Source organism: Protopterus annectens, chromosome 2.part0 (genome assembly GCF_019279795.1).
Source record: "Protopterus annectens isolate FY-2018-M chromosome 2.part0, PAN1.0, whole genome shotgun sequence".
Lineage (NCBI taxonomy): Eukaryota > Metazoa > Chordata > Ceratodontiformes > Protopteridae > Protopterus > Protopterus annectens.
In genome coordinates, this window is record NC_056728.1 from 643,228,771 (window position 1) to 643,249,977 (window position 21,207).

General features: G+C 39.7%; 1 protein-coding gene across 1 annotated transcript in view; it reads left to right on the top strand.

Moving 5' to 3' along the window:
- The window catches only part of DDX58 (DExD/H-box helicase 58), a 553,305-nt gene that overhangs the window by 121,520 nt on the left and 410,578 nt on the right, over nucleotides 1-21,207 (top strand). The window contains exon 4 of the mRNA XM_044061005.1: nucleotides 2,015-2,168. Coding sequence (XP_043916940.1) covers nucleotides 2,015-2,168 — 154 coding nt within the window. The remainder of the gene's footprint in view (nucleotides 1-2,014; nucleotides 2,169-21,207) is intronic.

Sequence of the window (21,207 nt, forward strand, 5' to 3'; positions counted from 1 at the left end):
AAAAGATAGTTAAAATAGGTAATCTGGGAGGTGTGATGACGCTAGGGTAGGGGAAAACAGGGACCACAGAGGATGTGTACATCGAGCAGTGGACAGTGTGGGGATATGGAACTCTTCATCAAGGGTAACACTTCATTTAAGGCCAGCCCTGCTTATCACCTCACCTGTGTTGATCTACTTTCCAAACAACCATGGTAGTCTACTTTCCAGACCGTGTCCTCCCTTCTGCAAATTCCTGGATCCACCACTATTAGTCAGTCCCCTTTGTGTTCAGGTTATATGTTAATATAGTGCCTAGTTTCTCTGAAACACTAAAGGCAATTCATTCTGCATGTGACACTGCCCTGCTATAATTACTTAAAAGTGCTGTGACCAAATGCCATCATGTTAATGGTCAGTCTGAAACATTTTTCAGTTTGTGAAATTGCATGTAGTGATATACAGAAGTTAATCCTTGGTCCCATCTTATAATTCTTTTGCATTATCATGTTGAAGGTTTTGGACAAGCATTCACTACATTTTACGAGAAACTGCACTTTCTTCTTCTGATTATCTAATGGATTCATTGCTGTTCATTCATGTGTTTGTAATCTTTATTTTCATCTCCTCAGCTTTCTGTGGTAAACATACTTGATAAAAACGGAAATTACTTATGGACCAACAGTGGCTTGCATACCTCTCAACCTCTTGATGCCAGAAGTCTGGACAAAGCCTAAAATGATGGGGGGGGACAAAGGTCCAAAAATAGGGACAGATTTCAGATATTGCTCTTATAAACGTAGAAAGTTGCTAGAATAACAGGATTTATGTTAACATATATTGTCTGAAGAATACGAAGCCTGAATGTCCAATGTATATTATTATTATTTAGTGAATTCAATCCTCAATTTGCCAGAAAACCACAAATTTTACTAAGAATAAACCAAAAATATGAGGCAAAAATCGGGACATTCTGAGAAAATCTGGACAGTTGAGAGGTATGGTGGCTTGGTGCTCAATGAATATAGCTTATAACACTGGAATGAAAATGCATATGCTTTGCCATCACTTCTTTGTAGTCCTCACTGGATAACACCTAAAAGACAAACATCTTTGGACTTGTTAAGCTCAAGCCGTATATAACTTAGAACAACAGTTCACAGATCCTTTAATCCAGTGGCTCTTTATAAGTCTCCATTTGTTCAACTAAAGTGTCATTCTGCCTTGCTACTTGGAACATTAAGTGACGTAAAAAGGAGACAACTTCTTTATTATAAACTTTTTGTGTATGTTATATTTGCCTAAACAAAACTTTCTCAATCAGGAGATATTGACTTACTTCATGATGATACATGCATATTAGCAGGTGAGTAATTAATATTTTAAAGGAGTATTTTTTTGGGCTCCAAAACAAAATCTTATCCAGGCAGATTCTGCTGGAGACTCTCCTGTCCTGTAGCCAGAGCATTTAAAATCAGACACAGATGTTGCTTGTACTCAATGTAATGTTGTATCTCTGAACTGTACTGTCTGCAAGACGCATAGTGCCCACCTTCCCCCATTTGGCTTCTTTCCAGTATGATTTTTCATAGCCTCCCTGTGTCCTTTCAGTAGTATTTAGTGGAAAGGCTGTTTCCTTTTCTTTCCCGTCATAAGGAGAGTGCAGAAGGAGTAGCTACTTCCATAAAGGAGTATCTTAAGGCATTTGTAAGGGGTGGCCCTGGGGACAGTGGTTAGCAGCAGTGGAAAAGTCTAAGTGCTAAGTGACCTTAGTACTAAAGGTGAAAATTGTACCTATCTTGTTGCCAGAGCATCTTTTCAGGGATCCAGCATTATGGTGAGTACACATATCTTATGTGCTCGTGTGGCTTTTTGTTCTTCAGTTCACTTTATTGCTTTGTTTCAAGCTGTTGGGATTAGTTTTGACCGGGATGTTAATAAAGCTACAGATACATAGATTGTTTGACTCGTTAGTAACTAAGAATTTATTGCCTTTGACTATATGCAAGCTTACAGGAGTTACTATTTCTTGCAGATAACTGAGCAACGGGGTAATACAGCTGGTGCTCTCTATCTGCTAGATTGCCTGTTGAGGTCCGACAAAGAAAACTGGCCAACGATATTTAAGATGGCCTTAGAAGAAACGAATTGTCCTGTAGACACAATTAAATTATGGAGCCATGAGCCAGGTAAACGGGATTGCTCGTGTATTGAATTTATTTTCACACAAATACATTGTCAACCAGCATTTTCAAAATTATTTTCATTCATTTTATATTGTACTAATTCATTGGATGTTCCCTGTAAAAATCTGTATCTTTTTTTTTTCTTTTTCAGCAAGGCTGCTATAGGTGCTGTTGCACACTGGAATAATGGCTTGTGTCTATCTAACTTTAAGCAGACTCTTCTTCCATGTCAGTGTTAATAGATGAGCCCTTTCCCCTTCTTTATTATTAAAAATTGTGTCCAAGCAATCTCCTTTGCTATAGGACAAACCTTCCTTCACATCGATCAAAGCAACTACATACTGTGTTGAGGTTTTATGCAAGGAAATATAGGTCCATTTGGACAGAAAAAACTATTTTCTGTAACAGGCTAATCTGTCTTGCGGATCTCTGTCTTATGTAGATAAACTGTCCTTTCTGTAGGTAACATTCCCATCAGGAATTACCTCTTCCCTAGAAATTTTTAATGTCAGCTGGACAGATGGGAGTGGTTATCTTTTCATCCTTGTGTCACATTGCTTATTTAAGGGAGTGGCCATGGCTTGCCTTTATCCATCTCTCAAGATCACTTTTTTGGAGATCACTACTACAATTAAGAAGGAGCAGTCTATCTCCCTGGGTGTTACTGGTGCTTTGCTGGCCCCTTCCTTGGAATTTCTTAGTGGTTGAAGCACAGAACCTACCATCCTTTTCAAGCCTTATTTATGGTTTGGTTTAACATGAGTGGATATATTAAAGGGTACAGTCCTCTCTGTGTTGTCATCTGACAAGGGTAGCTACTACTTCCAAGTAGTTCCGTCTTAACTGACGTCTCCACATAGCTTGGATCCACAAGCCTTTTCAACCTTAATGTGCCTTCTTCAACACTTATGCCTATTGCTGCCAGGCTGAGAAGGAGATGAGCTTACTTTTCTTCTCCTCCTTTGACATTGAGTGACTTTATTAATTTTTTCCAGAAAGTTAATTTAAATAGTTGAGGCAGAGGGTGGCTCTCATTTTCATGATTTTTCATTCCCTTGTTTGGGGAATTTTCATCTCTCACATTTTGGATTACTGGTGCTTTGTGCATTTTCCACTTGCCCACAGTGGGCAGGCCTGGTAGTAGCTTTATCTTAAGTCTTTAGTTGTGTGTTTCACCCTTAATAGGTGCATTTTAAGACCCTTGTGTAGGTGATGAAAAGTATAATAATCTGTGCTGTCCAGTGTAGATCATACATTTGGGGAATTAACACTATGACAGAGAACTTAACTCACTGGTTAACTTTTTTGATGATTTCTGAGACTAAAATCAAGTCTTACAGAGTATGACATATTGACTCTAATTGTTCTGTCAAACAGTTGAAAACCATGGACCAGCTAAACAAAAAGAGTTGTGTATTTGAAACATTGGCTATCAAGTCTCTCAGTTATTTATTTTATGCAGGTTAGTTAGCTGCTTTATGAGCACTATGGACAGCTAAGAAATGATTGGAAAATTATCCATTGATCACCATAAAAAGGTTATGTTGGTTGTGAGAGTCTGCTTTCAAACTTCAGAATATTTTGGACCAGTGTAAATAAAATTTTCAGATGTGAAATAACTTCTCTCCCCTTCCAAAAATACTACAGGTAAAGATATTGCTGAACTTGGGAAAATGGTGCATACCACCTGCCTGGACCTGGTTAAGGCATAAACCCTTACATAACTTGTTGGATTGACAAGCTGGCTCAGAGACAAGGCCCTAGGAAGTCAAGATTGGTGAGACCACCTCCACTAAGAGACTGGTCATGAGCAGAGTACCTCAGGGATCCATGCTTAGACTGCTGCTATTTGGCATCTACTTCTCAGAGGTAAAGACCAATGTCAGGGGCCTTTGGCAGACCAGTTTCACAGATGACTGCAAATTGAGAGATGTTGTACATTCCCACATGACAAAAACGTGTTACTAGAGGGTCTTACAGAGAGAAATGTCTGGTGCCAAAGTCCCAGATTAAAACTCAATGCCAAGAAATATATTATAATACCTTTTGGGAAAACTGCCACCCATGATAATTAATCCATCAATAACACTCACCTAAGAGCTGACTCAGTAGTCAGGAATCTGGGAACATATTTAGTCAGTAATCTGGCCTTTGACCAACAATTGGCCAAGGTATTAAGAAAATCTGTCACCCAACTTATAATTAAGGGCATGGCATGTCCAAGGAAGTCACAGTGCCACTTTATTCAGCCCTTATTAGACCCATTATTGAGCATATTTCCCCCTTAGGCATGCACCTGATCAGACATGAACAACAGTTGGAATGACCACAAGGTTTCCTTACCTGGAGAATCCAGGGTATAAATACATTGTGTTGTACATATTGCCTTAAAGCCTAGTCCCTGTACTTTGTCTCCTACAGGTAGGTGAGAGGTGAGTTATGCCTGGGATACAAGGCATCTTCAGATTCAGATCTGATGGACAGTTTGTACATCTGCAAAATGAACAGCGTCAGATCCAAGGGTTTATGTTTTGCTTGTGACATAAATAAGACATGTTTATGTAACAGATGTGTCTCAAAGGAACCCCTGCTTTGGAACGGGCTCCCTAGCCATGTGACGCAGAGTCCATCCCTAACCCTATTTGACCATCTTATCTTGACCAATGGATGGAAAATCAGACATTCACCCTGTGCCTGGCCCCCATCTCTTCAATAGACAGAGACAGACAGTAATGTCTAAACTAATATACCCACCTCCACATAGTCTCTGGAAACTTCCTAACTAACATTCTTCCTCCTAATAAATGTCCTTGTTATATAGGGACACAAGTGGGTTAGATTTCATGGCTAGACTTATAAAGGCCTGTTGGTCATTAGCCTAGTGTATACATATGAACCTATGACTTTTTGTTAACTGTTTTGTAAAAAGTCTTTCAAAGGCTGCATCAGTTTTTCCTTATGGAAATTCATGATTTACAATAAGAAAGCTTCTAATGAAATCAGAAAGCTCTGGTTTAGTGAGGTCTGATCATCTTCCACCAAAGTTTATTAAAATAGCTTGACATTCTCTAGCCATCCCTCCTACAGTCCAAGTTAATAGAAACATAAGAGAGAGAGAGTATTGTCCATGCTCTGTTGAAGGAAACACATATTGTACTTGTCCACAAAGGCAGGATGTCAGTTGAATCAAATAACTTTAGACCAACTGCCGTACTAAACACTGTACCTAGGCTACAGGAGAAAATAGTGTCAATGACTAACTGGGCTTAGCCTATTTATTGCTCATTGTTTGATTAGTGTTCTACCCTGATAAATTTAAATAAAATAAAAAATAATTGTAATAAAGTCAGTAGCATCCTAAGACTCTCACAGCTTAGTTTCTCTAAAGGCTTTTCAATCAACAGTGCATTAGTTATTATTGAACAAGCCAATGACAAATTAGAAAAAGGGCTACTAGTAAGAGATGTTGAAGCATAGCTAAATAAATAATTAAATGTTGCAGTGGTTACTAGAATGCCCATTTATCTTGCAGAACTCATTGCAAAAGGTATATCTTCAAGATCAAAAGAAGTCTTTATCCTCTTGTATTCAGCACCAATTAGGCTTGTCATAGAATTCAGTACCCCATTTGGGATGCATCTTACTAGACACATCAAGCAACTGGAAGGACCATCAGGGCTTCTAACTAAAAAGATCAAGGGCTTAAAAAAACTGATCTACCAGGAGAGACTGGAAGCTCTCTTCCTGTATACAGTATCATGTACACTCCTTAAGGAGTGATATGTGACTCGCTTATCATGCCATAAGTGATCCAGTAGTACAAGACAGCTTATAGCTTCATAAATCAAACAGTCCTACAAATAGTAGGACCAGAGACCTAAATCTCATTAAACAAATAAATGGAACACCATGAAGAAATAAGTTTATCACGGAGCATCTATCCTTTCTCTGGAACAAGCTCTCTGTCCATATTAAGCAGAGTGAATTTGCTATCTTTGTAAAAAGTGAGCTAGATAATTTGATGGGAATTCATAAAGTTATCCCGGTATGAATGGCATGTCCCTCCTTAAAAAGGAAAATAAGAACTAGGATGAGTACTGAAAATGTGTCAATGGCCTATGTCTTGCGTCTTGTATGATTCCATGATTTTATGTTGGGTCATTTCTTAGACTTAACCAATGCCTTTGACACCATTAGACATGCAGGATTCATAAACAGACATTTAGTTCTATGAATACACAGCATGTAAGAATACATTTAAAACTTGAGTTTCCAAATGCCTCACATCTGGGAAGATTTAGTCAGATGGGAGCAAGAGCTCCCTTTTCAGTTTAATAGAGATAATGTTGACCCTCAGGCTTCAATACTAGGATTTCTGGGACTTCCAAAATGGCTGCAAACTGATTAGCAGATTAACTTCATCTTTCCTAGTGTGAAAAGAAAAACTGAGAAACAGCCAGTAATATTGTCAGCTTTAGTAAAATGCAGTTACTGGCTAGTAAGTATACTGCCTGGATGCCAAGAAAGAAAAAATTTAGGGAATCTGAAAGAAAATCAATCACAAAAGGTGAGGAGAAAACACTGGCTGGGAAGAATCCTGCAGCTGTTCAGCCAAAACTAGTTCAAGCTCCAGCTTTGGTGCAAGACATGACTTCCAGTAACATAGAGGAAAAATAAGTCAAATGTGCTCAGAGTTGATTAAAAATGAAACACTGAAGGAGTATATCAATTCAGGCAGCAAAAGGCTGAAAAAATTAAAGTTTTAAACAGTAATTCAGATGAACTGATAAAACTGCAGAAATCAGAAACTGAAATAAATAAATGTCTGGCTAAGTACAAGACTGCTCAAGAAGAGCGGTTTCAAAATGGGAGAGTTAGATGACAGAGCACACAGAGAAAACCCAAGATTTTCTGCTGTATCAAAGGAACTGGAAGGAACAGATTGTATTAACTTTATGAAAGCACAGATATGTAACTGGACTGGTATTCCACAGCAGGATTTGTTAATTGAAAGGGCGCATTGTGTGTATGCTCCAAACCTGTGCATGAGAAATCAGCCAATACCTGTATTAGTAAAGATAGTCATATCAGCAGAAAGAGTTGATCCTGACAAAACTGTGGCAGAATGGCAGTATTAAAAACTGGAGACAGTTAAGTGCTTGTAGAAAATAATTATTCACTATAAACCACGCAGAAGAGAAGCATATTTATCCCAGCAATCAAGGAATGTCAAGGTGTGAGATTCAATATACTATATCCAGCTGTCGTCAGAATATTTTGCCTGGAGGATCAAAGTCATGATTTGATGCAGAACAGTCTAAGGAGGAAATACAGATATTTGTCCAAGAAGGGGTGAGCCATCAAGCATGTGGACTCTGCTTCTCATTTTTATGATGTTAAGCTCATAGAGAGACTTTGTCAGTGAAACCTTTTCAATAATCTAAAGGAAAATGCTTGAGACAGAAAAAAAGCACCGGAGTTGACTAGAAGAATTGGGAGTACCTTGGACATGAACTGGAGCCTGGAGTTTGGAGATGGAGATGTACAGGAAGAAGACCATCAGTATTGAAATTAGTGAATAAATGTGAGACTATAAAGCATCAACCACATTTGTGAAATATGGCATTACTTAGTGGCCTTGAAACTGCCCGCCCCTCCTGTAAATTTGTGTTTGGATACTCCTTCTGGGCCCATCTCATTTGCTCACTCAACTGAGTGCAGTGAGATCATATTCTGATTTCAGGCACTCCTACTGTGTACAAAGAGAGCATCTGGGAAACAGAAAAAAAAATTAAGCTTGTTTCCTGCCTTTCCTGTTAAGTGGTATAGACTATTTGTAGGCTTCTGAGCCCCCAAGCCCTTCTGTGTTGGAGGGAAGCCTTCTAGCTTAGTTTTTTTCTTATAACTAGCCAGTTTTCTAGTTTCAGCACTCAAATCTGTTTCTTTGATCTCAGCATTTGTTCAGAAAAAAAAAATTTCATCTGCTTTTACTGTACTTGTGTTTCTACCTACTTTATTTTACTTTTGCATCATCTTAAAAGTACTCAATTGTATTTATTACTGCTTGGTGTAACTCATTCTAAGCCTTTTGGTTTAAACACTTGGGCTTTGGACCAGTTGTTTTGCACTGAGAGAGTTTGTGGTCTGCACTGTAGTGGCAGAACAGGTAGCTTACATCCTTCTAGGTTGGGAACTGCTGATTAAGGGCTCTGTGTCTGTTATTCTAAAAGTGTATTAATTCTGGTTTGAGCACTTGGGCTTTCAGGCCAGTTATATTACATTAAGAGGGTTCGTGGTCTGCACTCTTGTGGGAGGAGAAGGCTGGACTCTGCCCTTCTGAGCTGGGAATTTCTGGTTAAAGGCTTATAGTCCATGCATATCTGAACTGCTTCTTACTGAAGTTGGTGCGCCTTGTTTGCTGTGGCATAGACTGGATTCGGGCCTGCTGGATCTAGCTTTGTTTGTGTAACTTGAGCACTAATCCAGGCATTCTCTAAAGTATTCAATTGTATTTATTACTGCTTGGTCGTAACTTGATTAAAGTGTAGCTATCATTCTAAGTCTTTTGGATTAAGCACTTGGGCTTCAGACCAGTTGTTTTACATTAGGAAGGTTTGTGGCATGCACTGTGGTGGCAGGACAGGTAGCTTTCATCCTTCTAAGTTGGGAACCACTGATTGAGAGCCCAGTGTCTGTTATTCTTAAAGTGTATTAGTTCTGGTTTAAGCACTTGGGCTTCAGGCCAGTTATTTTACATTAAGAAGGTTTGTGGTCTGCACTCTTGTGGGAGAAGAGGCTGGACTCTGCCCTTCTGAGCTGGGAACTTCTGGTTAAAGGTTTATAGTGCCTGAATATTTGAACTGTATCTTACTGAAATTGGTACACCTTGTTTGCTGTAGCCTAGACTAGATCCAGGCCTGCTGAATCTAGCTTTGTTTATATGCTTGTTGTTTGTTTGATTGTTATTTCCCTGGAACGCTAACTCCACCTAATACGTGGCTTCTCACCGCTTCTGTGGATCACTAGTGATATCTGCATTGCTTACTGTACTTATTTCCTTGTTTCACTTGAAAGAAAGTTACTGTTTGTCATTTTTGCATTTAAGTTACCTGTAACACATTGCACTTAAGTTACCTGGCACTTGCTCACTAAAGCAATTATATAAGTCAGCACTAAAAATTAAAAGCACTACACCCTCACTCCCCACTGGCCCTTGTTTTCAATTATTAAGGAATTCCCAGTATTATTCTAGCATGTCCAAAGGTCAGTTGTCAATCTCCTCTCCGGTCCAGCTGGTGAATCTGGGAATCTTGAGGCAATGTTACAACTGCCTCATGTACACAGACAACCCTCTCCTCCTCCCAACAAATTCCAACACATGTGAGAGATGCAACCAAATAGCCAAACTGGAGGCTAAGCTCTCTCAACTCAGTACTGGCATAACCACTCAGGAGGAGAAGGAAACCATACTCACTACAATTCCAGTCTCACATAGACCTACCACGACAGCAAGCCAAACACATAATCACACAAAAACATACTCGGAGGCTCTAAATAAAGATCTGCCTAAGCAGCAGAGACCTCCAAAGCAGACACCCAAGCAACCGCTACCCCAAAACAAAACACGTGCAACACATATCTCACAAAGCCAGTGTGCCGAACAGTCACAGCCCTTAAGACTAAACAACACACCTGATACACTTGTAATAGGTGACTCTATCGTCAGGCACACTGACGTCCTGCTCACCAGGCTGAACAAGGAGAGGGTCACGGTGAGCAGCCTGTCGGGCGCTAGGATCCGCCACATAACACAAGCACTCAGGTCACTCCAAGGCAAGTACAAATATGACTCAGTCATTGTCCATGCTGGTGTGAATGACCTGAGACGTACCTCCCTGGACTACATGAATAGAGACATAAAGGAGCTCTCTGAGCATGTAGCTCAGGCCGGTATGACCCTGACCTCGAGTAGCATCTTGCCCTCACCAAGAATGATGCCACAATATGAAGACAAGATGATGAATTTCAACAATTGGCTTAAGTACTGGTGTCATTCAAAGGGGATCCAATGCCTGTCAGCTTGGGATGATATGCTTGACAAGGCACGCTGCTTCGCTAGGGATGGCTTGCACCTGTCACCCCTAGGCTTTCGGATATTGGCAAAGGCTCTTGCTACCCCCATAGTGCCTTTTTTAGGCAAGGCTCAGAAGACAAATCCACCTCCATAGGTATCACAAGGGATAAGAAACTAAGAGTAATGCTACTCAACGCCAGAAGTCTAAACCTCAAGATGCACGCACTCGAAACTCTCCTTAGCATGGAGAACATCGATATCTGTGCAGTAACAGAAACCTGGTTCAGGGCTCCCGAGAGCACCCCAGCACTACCAAGTTATACCTCATACCATGCTTTTCGGCCCCAAAACTTGGACCGAACCACAAAAGGAGGGGGAGTATCGATATTCATCAAAGATAACCACACCTCCAGGTTGATGGCAAAGCACGAAGCATCAGAGACTATCCATGTGCAACTAACAGTGGGTAAAACTGCCTTCCAGTTTATAGCCTGCTACAGACAACCCTCCCAAACCCAGGAACCCCACTCTGCCTTCCTGAGAACACTGGAAAACATGAAGGTCTCTCCAAACACCATTATATTGGGCGACTTCAACTACCCAAACATAGACTGGGAGCATTACTCTAGCTCCAACACCCTAGCCCAAAGTTTCCTGGAATTTATAAACTCAAATGCTATGGAACAACTTGTTACCACTCCCACAAGAGGGGAAAACATACTGGACCTGATCATCACCAACATGGGGACTCTATGCTCCAGACCAGAAGTGTATCCCTCACTGGTAAGATCAGACCATAAACTAATCTCACTGGATATTCACATCCCGACCCCACCCCTGCCCAGAAAACCACAGTGAAAAACTTCTCTAAAGCAAATTTCACACGCCTCAAAACCGAGGTGGAATCCTTCAAAGCCCCCGGGCCTGTGGAAAATACGGCCCAGACCGCAGAATCCTTTATAAACACATTCTATGAACACCTTCAGGAATGCATGGATCATGCGATCCCAAATAAAACCAAGACCCAATCCTCCAAAGGCAGACGTCCTGTCTGGTGGACCCCAGCCATAAACAAACTATACAATAGAAGGAGGAAGCTACTAAATGATAGAGCAAAATCCCAAAAAGGGAAGGCATCACTGATCAGTATTAGCAAAAAACTACGGGCACTCATAAAATTGTCTAAGGCCAGCTTGAGAGAAAAATTGCACAGGACACTAAGGATAATCACAAGGCTTTCTTTAGTTATGTTAGGAACCTGGGTGGTAATTCCCAGATATGCTCAGAATTAGTCCAAAATGACAAAAATACACTGAACCCACAGACATTGCCAACATCCTAGCTGACAGGTTCAGCACAAACTTCTCCCCTCCCACCAAAAGGGCAAATATCTATCCCAGCAGAGTGCTGCCCCTAACATCTCAGATGCTCAGGTAAGAGCTGCCCTCTCCAAAGCAAAAACACAGCATCAATGGGTCCAGATGGTGTCCCGGGCTGCATCCTACATGAACTCCAAGAAGAGCTAAACCCAAACATAAAACTACTGTTCAATCTCAGCCTTACTACAGGATATGTGCCCAAAGAGTGGCGTACAGCAACAGTGGTCCCTCTCCATAAAGGTGGTGCCTCAACGGATCCTGGAAACTATCGCCCCATAAGCCTGACTAGCTTAGTCTGCAAAGCTATGGAAAGGATCATCATGGACCTCATAAATAAAGATATTGGGGACCTACAGACACTGGATCCTACCCAGTTCGGCTTTGTTAAGGGCAGATCCTGCCTCTTAAACCTGGTTGATTTCTTTGAAACGGTCACCAAGGTGATTGACGAGGGGAAGGTGGTCCACACAGCCAACCTGGACCTCGCAAAAGCCTTCGATACAATACCCCACTCGGACATTATAGATAAGCTCACCAGCTTAAATATAAACCCCTATGTCACTAGATGGATTGCAAACTGGCTCAAGGACAGAACCCACATGGTTAGAATTGCTGGAGCCATGTCAGACTCCAAACCAGTTAAAAGTGGTGTCCCACAAGGCTCAGTCCTGGGACCTGTCTTGTTCGGTATATATTTCTCGGAGGTACAGGCCAACACGGAAGGACTGTGGCTGACCAAGTTCGCAGATGACTGCAAACTGGGCGCCATAATCGACTCTCCAGCCGACACAAGCATCCTCCAAAAGGGCCTCATAGAAACAGACATCTGGTGCCAGAGCCATGGCCTCAAGCTAAATGCCAAAAAGTGTATAGTCATCCCCTTTGGCAAAAACAAAGTGCCCACAAATTACCACATAGGTGGTAATCCATTAAGTACAGAAGAAGTAATTAGGGACCTGGGGACCCAAGTTGATAGCAATCTCTCATTTGACAACCATGTGGCCAAAGTGGTTAGAAAAACATTTTATATAGCCCACCTAATCATGAAGGGATTCACATCTAGATCAGGGGAGGTCATCGTGCCTCTTTACTCATCGCTCATCAGGCCCATAATTGAGTACAATGCCCCTTTTGGGATGTACCTTACCAGACACCTGCAGCAACTGGAAAGATCCCAAAAGTACCTCACCAAGAGAATCAAAGGGCTTAAACAGATGCCATATGCTGCCCGGTTAAAGAAACTCCAGCTCTACTCAGTGGCATACCATCTGTTCTGAGGCGATCTGTGCCTGACGTATAAAGCCATGTCCAGCCCGGAATTAATGGACATGCTGCACCTCAGAAAATCCAAATCCCATCGAGCTACACGCTCGAGAGACTTGAACCTCAGCACTGAAATAAATAGGACATGCTGGAGGGACAGATTCATAACCCAGAGGCTCCCTTCACTCTGGATAAAAATCCCAGTCCAGGTTAGGCAGAGTCCCTCATTGACTCTCTTCAAGAAGAATCTTGATGAGTGGATGGGAGATCGTAGGTTTACCCCGGGTATCACTTCTGTGTCACTGTTAGACAGAGGCACAGTATACTAACCTCGAAAAAGGGCATAGCAAAATAAATTTAAAATGGGTGGCGAAAGCCAAACACATTCTGGCTAGGCTTATAAATGCCCTAGGGCAGATAGCCTAGTATGAACCTATGAACCTATGAAGAAAAAGTGGCTGAGAAAGATGAGATTTTTGTTGACTTTGTTCAACTTGTTGGGTAACTGACAGGCATATGCCCCACTTTATGTCATTAGTGTTTGCAAGGAAACTAAATGGAAAAAAGGGAGAAGAAGGAAAGAAAGTCACTGTAAGTAAAAAAATTTGTGCTTAACATTTGTTTAAAACATTTTATGATACAAGTTGAATGTCATATAGTGAAGTATTTTCAGTAATTGATGTGATAAATATACTAAACTAAACAGGAGCTTTTTTCTTAGTTTTAAGAAATGTAGACATTGCAATATAAAGAGAGAAGAAAGACTGGGCAAAAGCAACTTTAACTCCATAGGTTTTTAATCTTGGGCTGTTGGAGTGAGGGGTGGGGTGTAAATGTGTACTGATTATAATATATGTAGAAATGAAATGTTTTATTTTACTTTTGCATAGGGAAATGTCTGGATTACTACCCTTGGCTTAATCTAATGACATTTTTTTGTGAATGCAAGTGGATTTAAAAAATAAATCAGAGACCACAATGTAATAAATAGTTTTCTTTAAGCAAATAAATGGTCAGTGCTAGTTGAGAAATCTGGAGCCGAGTGCAGCTCTGCTTTTGATCTTATGTCTCAATGGAAAAAAGCTGACTAAAGGTGAAAGCAAAATATCAAGAGGTCTGACATTGTTTAACGAGGGAAACATAAAATTATGATGTACAAGGGTAAGCAGTTTTTTTACAAGAAAATAAAGTTTGGAATTATTGGAAGTGAATAAGATGACATTTACTAAATATAGTGATGAATTTAGTTTTATTTAAAGATAGCCAGTGCACTTTTTCTTAAGGCTAAAAGTTAATGTTTTCTTTAAAGTTGTTTTTCACACCTGGAAGGGAATAAGGATAAAACAAGAACAGATATCAATGGGTACAAGCAGAAACACAGGCTGTAACATGCATCTTAGCATGGCTCAGATTAATTTTAGGTTATGCTTTGCATGTGTGTGCAGTTGTTGATTTGAGACAATTTTTCTTAAGTGGGTTTGTTTTAAGTTAATAGGTAATGGGTGTGTTCTGAGGATGTTTTTTTTTTTTTTTTTTTACGGGTGTTCATTAAAACAAAAAGTATTGTAAAATGCATCATCGTTGCAAATGCAGATGCCAGACATTACTGGGTGCATGTAACAAAAAAGATGTAAGTAGATATTTGAAAAAGCTGTCATGTGTGATAGGTGAGAATAATAACTTCTTATAATGGCTACACTAAACATATTATTTTGGAACATGAATGGCTTCAGAAGCATAGACAAGAAGGAAATAATACTGAATTATATTAAGAAATGCAGAGTGCAAACAGTAATATTACAGGAGCTATACTTGGAAAGAAATGAGCAGGTTAATTTGATAAAGAAAGGGTTTTTGTAGGGTAGTCATTAGCATATCAGGGACAAAAGAAAGTACTTTATATTCATTTCTAGAGGAGCTCCAACAGTGATAGAAGAGGGGAAAATATAGTAAAGTTAAATTTGTGGTAGTAAGGGGCTACGTCATGGAAGATGAGACAGCAACCGACGCAGGACCCAAGACTTTGATAATCAGGCCGACTGAGGGCTAGCTGCAAGCAGATAACCCAAATGTGATAACTGCAACAGTGAATACACTTGAACATCTACATTTATGGTAAGTGTACACAACTGTACTGTGCTTCCCCACCTACCTGTTAAAAAGAGAGGAATTTAAGGAATGGGAAGTGAAAACTATTCAAGAGTTATTAGGGAAGGTAGAAATTTCTTCCGAAATTATAGCTAGTGAGTGGGATAAAACACAAGTGGAATTTAAAAATATGGTAGAGATAAAAAGAAAAGGGATATGGTTAAGAAGTAACTAGAATTATTTAGAGGGGCTGACAAAAGTTAAAGTGTTGAAGAATAAGGGGGATCTCACAGAATAAAAAGAAGAGCAAATGCAGAGTGGTAAAGAGAAAATGGAGTATCTGGATAAAATGTATGACTTTAGAAACAGTTTCAAGTCTTTTATGTATATTTAATTAATGAAGACAATACAAAGGCTGTCACAGTGTTCTATGTACCCACACATGAATTGTTTCAGCAGTACCCATATTTGTGGGGACGTGATAAAAGGAAGTATTTAGGAGTATGGATTAAAAAGGATTCCGTTATGGCAGCTAAGGATATGTGGGAAGAGACTAAACAAAATATAATAAAAAACTGGGAAACTAGATGCACTTGTTTATGGATAGCAAGATACATGTAGTGAAAATGATTTTAGTCCCTTTACTTTTATATACAGGTCAGACATATTTTTATCAACCAGGGGAGAAGTTGTGGGCAGTAATTAATAAAGATTTGGAGGATTTTATCTTGGAGAGGAAGAGGGCAAGGGTTAAGTGGGATAAGTTGATCCTTCCAATAGAACAAGGTGGTTTAAGATTACCTGATTTAAATGGATATTTTAGAACTACACAGTTGAGGCTCATATACACAACAAAAGCAGAATGATGTAATTCGAAGTGGAAAGGAATGATGATGAAACAACAGGGAAATTAAATAAATAAGTAGAAAGTGGGATTTTGGATTCAGATCCTTAATAAGAATAACAACCCATACAGAATATTATATTTATAAAGTACCAAAAAGTATTACAAGAACTAAGCCAGCACAAGAATGGATAAATAAGATTCTGCTGATAGGGATGACTGCAATTAGGGGTACAGAGAACAGGCAAGAGGGGGCTGGAATTTTACTGGAGAAAACCAGGAATGAAACCAAGGTATTGGAAACAAATAGCTAGAGATGGAAAGGTAATAGAGTGGGAAGAGACCAATAAGACATTTGGACTGCAGGCTAGAGACTGCCGTACCTATCATGGATTAATATCAGAGCATAGACAAGAGAAAGGGATACTGAAATCTGGTAGAGTTTGTATATGAATCTGGAATAGAAGCAGCTGTTAAAAAAGGGATAAATAGTAGAGCATATAAAATATTGCACAGTAAGGGAATCAATAAGAGGAGGTTAGAAAAGATTGGTAAAAGAGCTTGGATAAGCAATCCACAAGAAAACAATGGGAGGACATGTGTGGCCCCCAAATATGCATCAAAGTATAGAAGATCCAGGATTTCTGCTTGGAAGTGTTTGCATAAGTATTTTTATACTCCAAGGGGACTCCAGAGAGTTTTTCCTGGGGTAGTTGGTAAATGTTGGAGATGTGACAGGAAGTAAGAAGTAACTGGGAACATATGTTTTAGGAGGGTAATGAGCTGGCAGACTTTAAAATTTCCCTGCTGAATATTCTGTCAGAAATATTGGTTGAGCAAACAAAGTGCAAGTACAAAAAGAGTTTTTGAGCTGAGATAGAGGATCTGAATTGCCTAGACATAGTAAGTTTAATTCTGGTGCCTGCAGAAGAAGCAGTTACCAGCAAATCAAAGTGTAAACCAACTGTATTTGAAATAATGAATATTGTAACAGAGATAAAATAACTGGAAGTGGGAGCTTTAGAAAAGGGTAGAAGCAAATTACAAAGAAAAAAATGGAAATTGTGGGAACAATGCATAGGATCATATGAGGTTATTAGACTATTGGCCCTGAGGCCCTTGTAAGCCTAGACAAGAGTTTAGCCCATGTTTAAACAAGTCAGCACCCAGAGCCCCGGTCCAGCAGGGATACAGGTGGAATCCCAGGAGTGTATTCTGTTTCCCATCCAGTTATCCAGGTTGCGCTTAAAAAGGGATAAAGAGGTACTTTGCTTGACATGGAGAGGGAGTCTGTTCCACAGATGGAGGAGTCTCTGGGACACAAATCTGTCCCCCCAACAAGTCCTATTGATATCACAGACCAGGTTGAGGTCACGCATATGGGTTACTTGAGTGGAGCTTGACTTGTGGATAAGCAGCAGTCCCATCAATGCGGGTCTGAAATTGCTTTGTATGCTAGACAGAGGTCACCTCTGAGGAGTCTGTATGAAATGGAATAGAGGGACAGAGCTTTTAGCCTCTCTGTGTAGGGTAGGTGTTTGAGGCCCTGGATTCTCCTGGTGAGGAACCTCTGGGGTCTCTCCAGCTGCTGCATGTGCTTTGCGAGGTACATGCCAAAGGGGGCATTGTACTTAATAATTGTCCTTATAAGGGAAGAATACAGTGATCTTTTGACCTCTTTGTCCCTGGATGAGATACCCTTACTTATGAGGTGGGCCATGTAGAAAGGTTCCCATACAACGGAAGCAACATGTTGGTCAAAAGTCAGGTTGCTGTCAACCTGGGAGCCCAAATCCCTGACTACTGATTCTGTACTTAGGACATTGTTATTAATGTGATAATATGTTGGGGACATCACTCTCCCCAAAGGGGATGATAATGCATGTTTTGGCATTCAGCTTGAGGCCATGATTCTGGCACCAATCATTTGTTTGGGTGAGACCCTCTTGGAGGATATCCACATCACTTGAGGAATTGATGACTGTGCCCAGCTTGCAGTCATCTGCAAACCTGGTCAGCCATAGCCCACTGGTTTTGGCCTGCACCTCAGAGAAGTATATCCTGAATAACAGAGGCCCCAAAATTGATCCCTGGGGTATGCCACTCATTACGAGTGTATTGCTTGAGGTGGCTTCCCCTATTTTGATTAGTTGGGTTCTATCAGTGAGCCAGTTTGCTACCCATCTGGTAGCATATGGATTGATGTCTAATTGAGAGAGTTTGTCTACTATGCCTGATTGGGGAATAGTGTTGAAGGTTTTGGCCAGGTTAAAGTAGGAGGTGTGCACCGTCTTACCCTCATCCATGGATCGGTGGACTTTCCACCTTTGTGTAAAGGGATGATAGTGGCTGTCCTCCACTCAGCTGGGACAAAGCCAGTACTCAGGCTCTGGTTGAATAAGGTGCCTAATGATGCTGCATGTTCATGCCTGAGTTCATAAAGGATGCAGCCTGGGATGTTATCGGGTCCCATGGAGGCTGTATTTTTTTACCTTTGAGAGGGCAGTGATGACCTGTTCCCTAGAGATAAAGGGTGGGGAGCAGGTACTGAGGATGTCCTGATTTACTGATGGGGGGGACAGAGGGGAGAAGTTTTTGCTGAATCTGTCAGCCAGTAGATTAGCTATATCTACAGCACTTGTGTATGTGGTATCCTTGACCACCAGTTCTGAACAGATCTGGGTGTTTCCTTTGAGATTGCAGACATATGTGAAGAAGGCCTTATGATTGTTTCTAGTAGATGTGGCCAATGTGGACTCGGAGTTGGCTTTAGAGGATTTCACTAGTGCTCTTATTTGCTTGTTCAGACTAAGGAGAGATTGCTTCCAATTGGGCACCTGCTCCTTCTTGGTCCTGGACAGCAATTTTTTCCTTTTGTTATATAGTTTATTTATTGCAGATGTCCACCAGACAGATTTACTCTTCCTTGCGGAGAATAATTTTGTCCTGTCAGGTATTCCTGATTCCATGCATCTGTATAAATGTTCGTATAGCACGTGTAGATTTGGACATTGATGCCAGTTCCTATAGTGGGGGAGGGGGCTGTGAAGCTGTTTGTACCATCCCTCAGGAGGTTGTAATCAGCTTTGGAGAAGTTTTTTGTTTGGCCGTAGCTGGAGGAGGGTCAGGGGAGATGGTGACTTCGAAAGTGACCTCTTTATGGTCAGATCTTACCAGGGAGGATGATACTGTAGGGGTGCTGAAGTGGTTACTCATGTTGGTTAATACCAAGTCCAAGATATTATCACCTGTTGTGGGGATATCGACTAGCTGTTCCAAGGCATTTGCATTTTTACTTTCTTTAGTATAAACTGCAAGTTCTTTTTTATATTTATTGGGGTATTTCTTCATGAGATTTTTGATACCTATTACAATTAATCACATTAGGGCTAAACTTCTATACTCCCACAGTGAGTTCTTTGTATTCCTCAGCTTTTCCACTTTACTTGCCCACCAGGGAATACCATGTTGTCTTTTTTAGGAGAAAATGAAGGAATATAGTTATCTATAAGATCAACTGAAACCTTTTAGAAATGTTTCCAATAGTCCAGTATTTGTAAATGATTCATACTATCTTCTCATTTCCATTCCTTTAAATATTTATTTATTTGCAAAAAATCAGCTCTATAAAAGGCTTTCTGTGATAAAGCAGGCCTGTTTGATTAAAAAAACACAAATAGTCCAAACAAATGAAAGGTGATCTAAACAATCGGGTTCTAGTTCAAGAGTACAGTAAGGAGCCCTGATATTGTCATTGACTCATGCCACATCCAGAATTTTGGTATTCCTGGAGGGATCAGTAACTTTTTGATTACAACAAGAACTACTACTAAAATTCACCGTTTTACTCAGAGGTCCAGAGTTAAAAGATGAATCACCCTAACTAAAGGTAGGGCCATTTAAGTCTCCAGCAATGATATCAAAATTATCTTCAAATAAACAAATCAATGTTTAACAAAATACCTTCACCTAGTCTTTACTTAGGGTTTGGGGAATGGGAAAAAGACCAATCTTAGGTACGTCTCCATTAAACATTAATTCTTAGGAGTTCTGAATTCAGCCCTTTATATATTAAATAGGACTACGGTTATTTTTTACATAAACAGACACACCACCTCTCTTTTTATTTCTTTTAAAATGATTGTACCCACTATATCCCTGAATTGGAAAAGGCTTATTAGTATTAGAGTACCAAGTTTCTGTAATCAACACCAAATCAAAATCTTCCGTAGAAACTCTGGCTTCCAAAAATAGAAGTTTATTATCTAAGTTCCTTGTATTGCTTATTAAAAAAATCCAGGGTACAGTCATATTTGTCACCACAAACCCTCTTTAATTAAATTATGTCAAAAAAAAAACTTTTTATAACCTTAGTTAACTTGCCTAGTATAATTTTGCTTCCAGTGTGATTAATATGTAGTCTATCCATACACAAGCATTTTGGCCGCATTATCGTATGTTTTCAAATTGTGATTTACTTTGTGAGCCCCCAAACCCTTTCTTCTGATTAATGTTAGTAAATTTCAAGCCAAATTTTTCAGAGTTAGATTAAATCTTTGAGATGATATAACATTTATTATTACAAATAAAAATTCTTTAATCTTTCAAAATGTACCAATCTCTCTAATTAAATATAACAAAAAATCTGATTTACTAGTCCTTCCATCAGCATCACAACCTCCAGTAATTATAAACAAACCTTAATTTTGACTGTCAACAGTGTATCTTTTTAACCTTCTGCACATTTTTCATTTTAATTCCTAGATGGGAACTTAAACGTAATTTTTCCCCATTAATTCTTGTTAGCAGATTTTTTTATAGTTCTAATCCTTGAGTCTCCTAAAACTAATATTTGATTGTTACTAAAATGTATCTTGGTTATTTCCTGTGTAGTGGTCACCTTATTTGTTGTTTAGGAAACATGAAGGGTATGAACTATTTTAATATGCTCCGAGTCTTCCAAAGCTGTTCTTCTTCTTCGTTTATTCTTATCCACTTCTAAACTGTCTGAACCTCTCATTTCAGATTCATCACTTATCCCTCTCTTACTGCTAGAAATCATAAAATGTGTATTCAACTGTTTAAGATTTTCTAATTGTTCTAAATTATGGCTGATTAGCATTTGTTAAGTTTCCCCATGCCCTTTATAATTAGAGGAAAAGAACCAACTTCTATGTTTTGTTATTTCGCAAGTCAGAGGATTAGTACCTATCTTATCATTTATAGAATTATTTTTCACAACTAACTTTAGAATAGAAGCTGCTGTTAAAAAGGGATAATTAGTAGAGTAGAAGCTGCTGTTAAAAGGGGATAATTAGAGCACAAGCTATCTGGTAACTACCAATAGTCGGGACAATTTTATGCTTAGTAATTTTAAACGTATGTTTATTATAA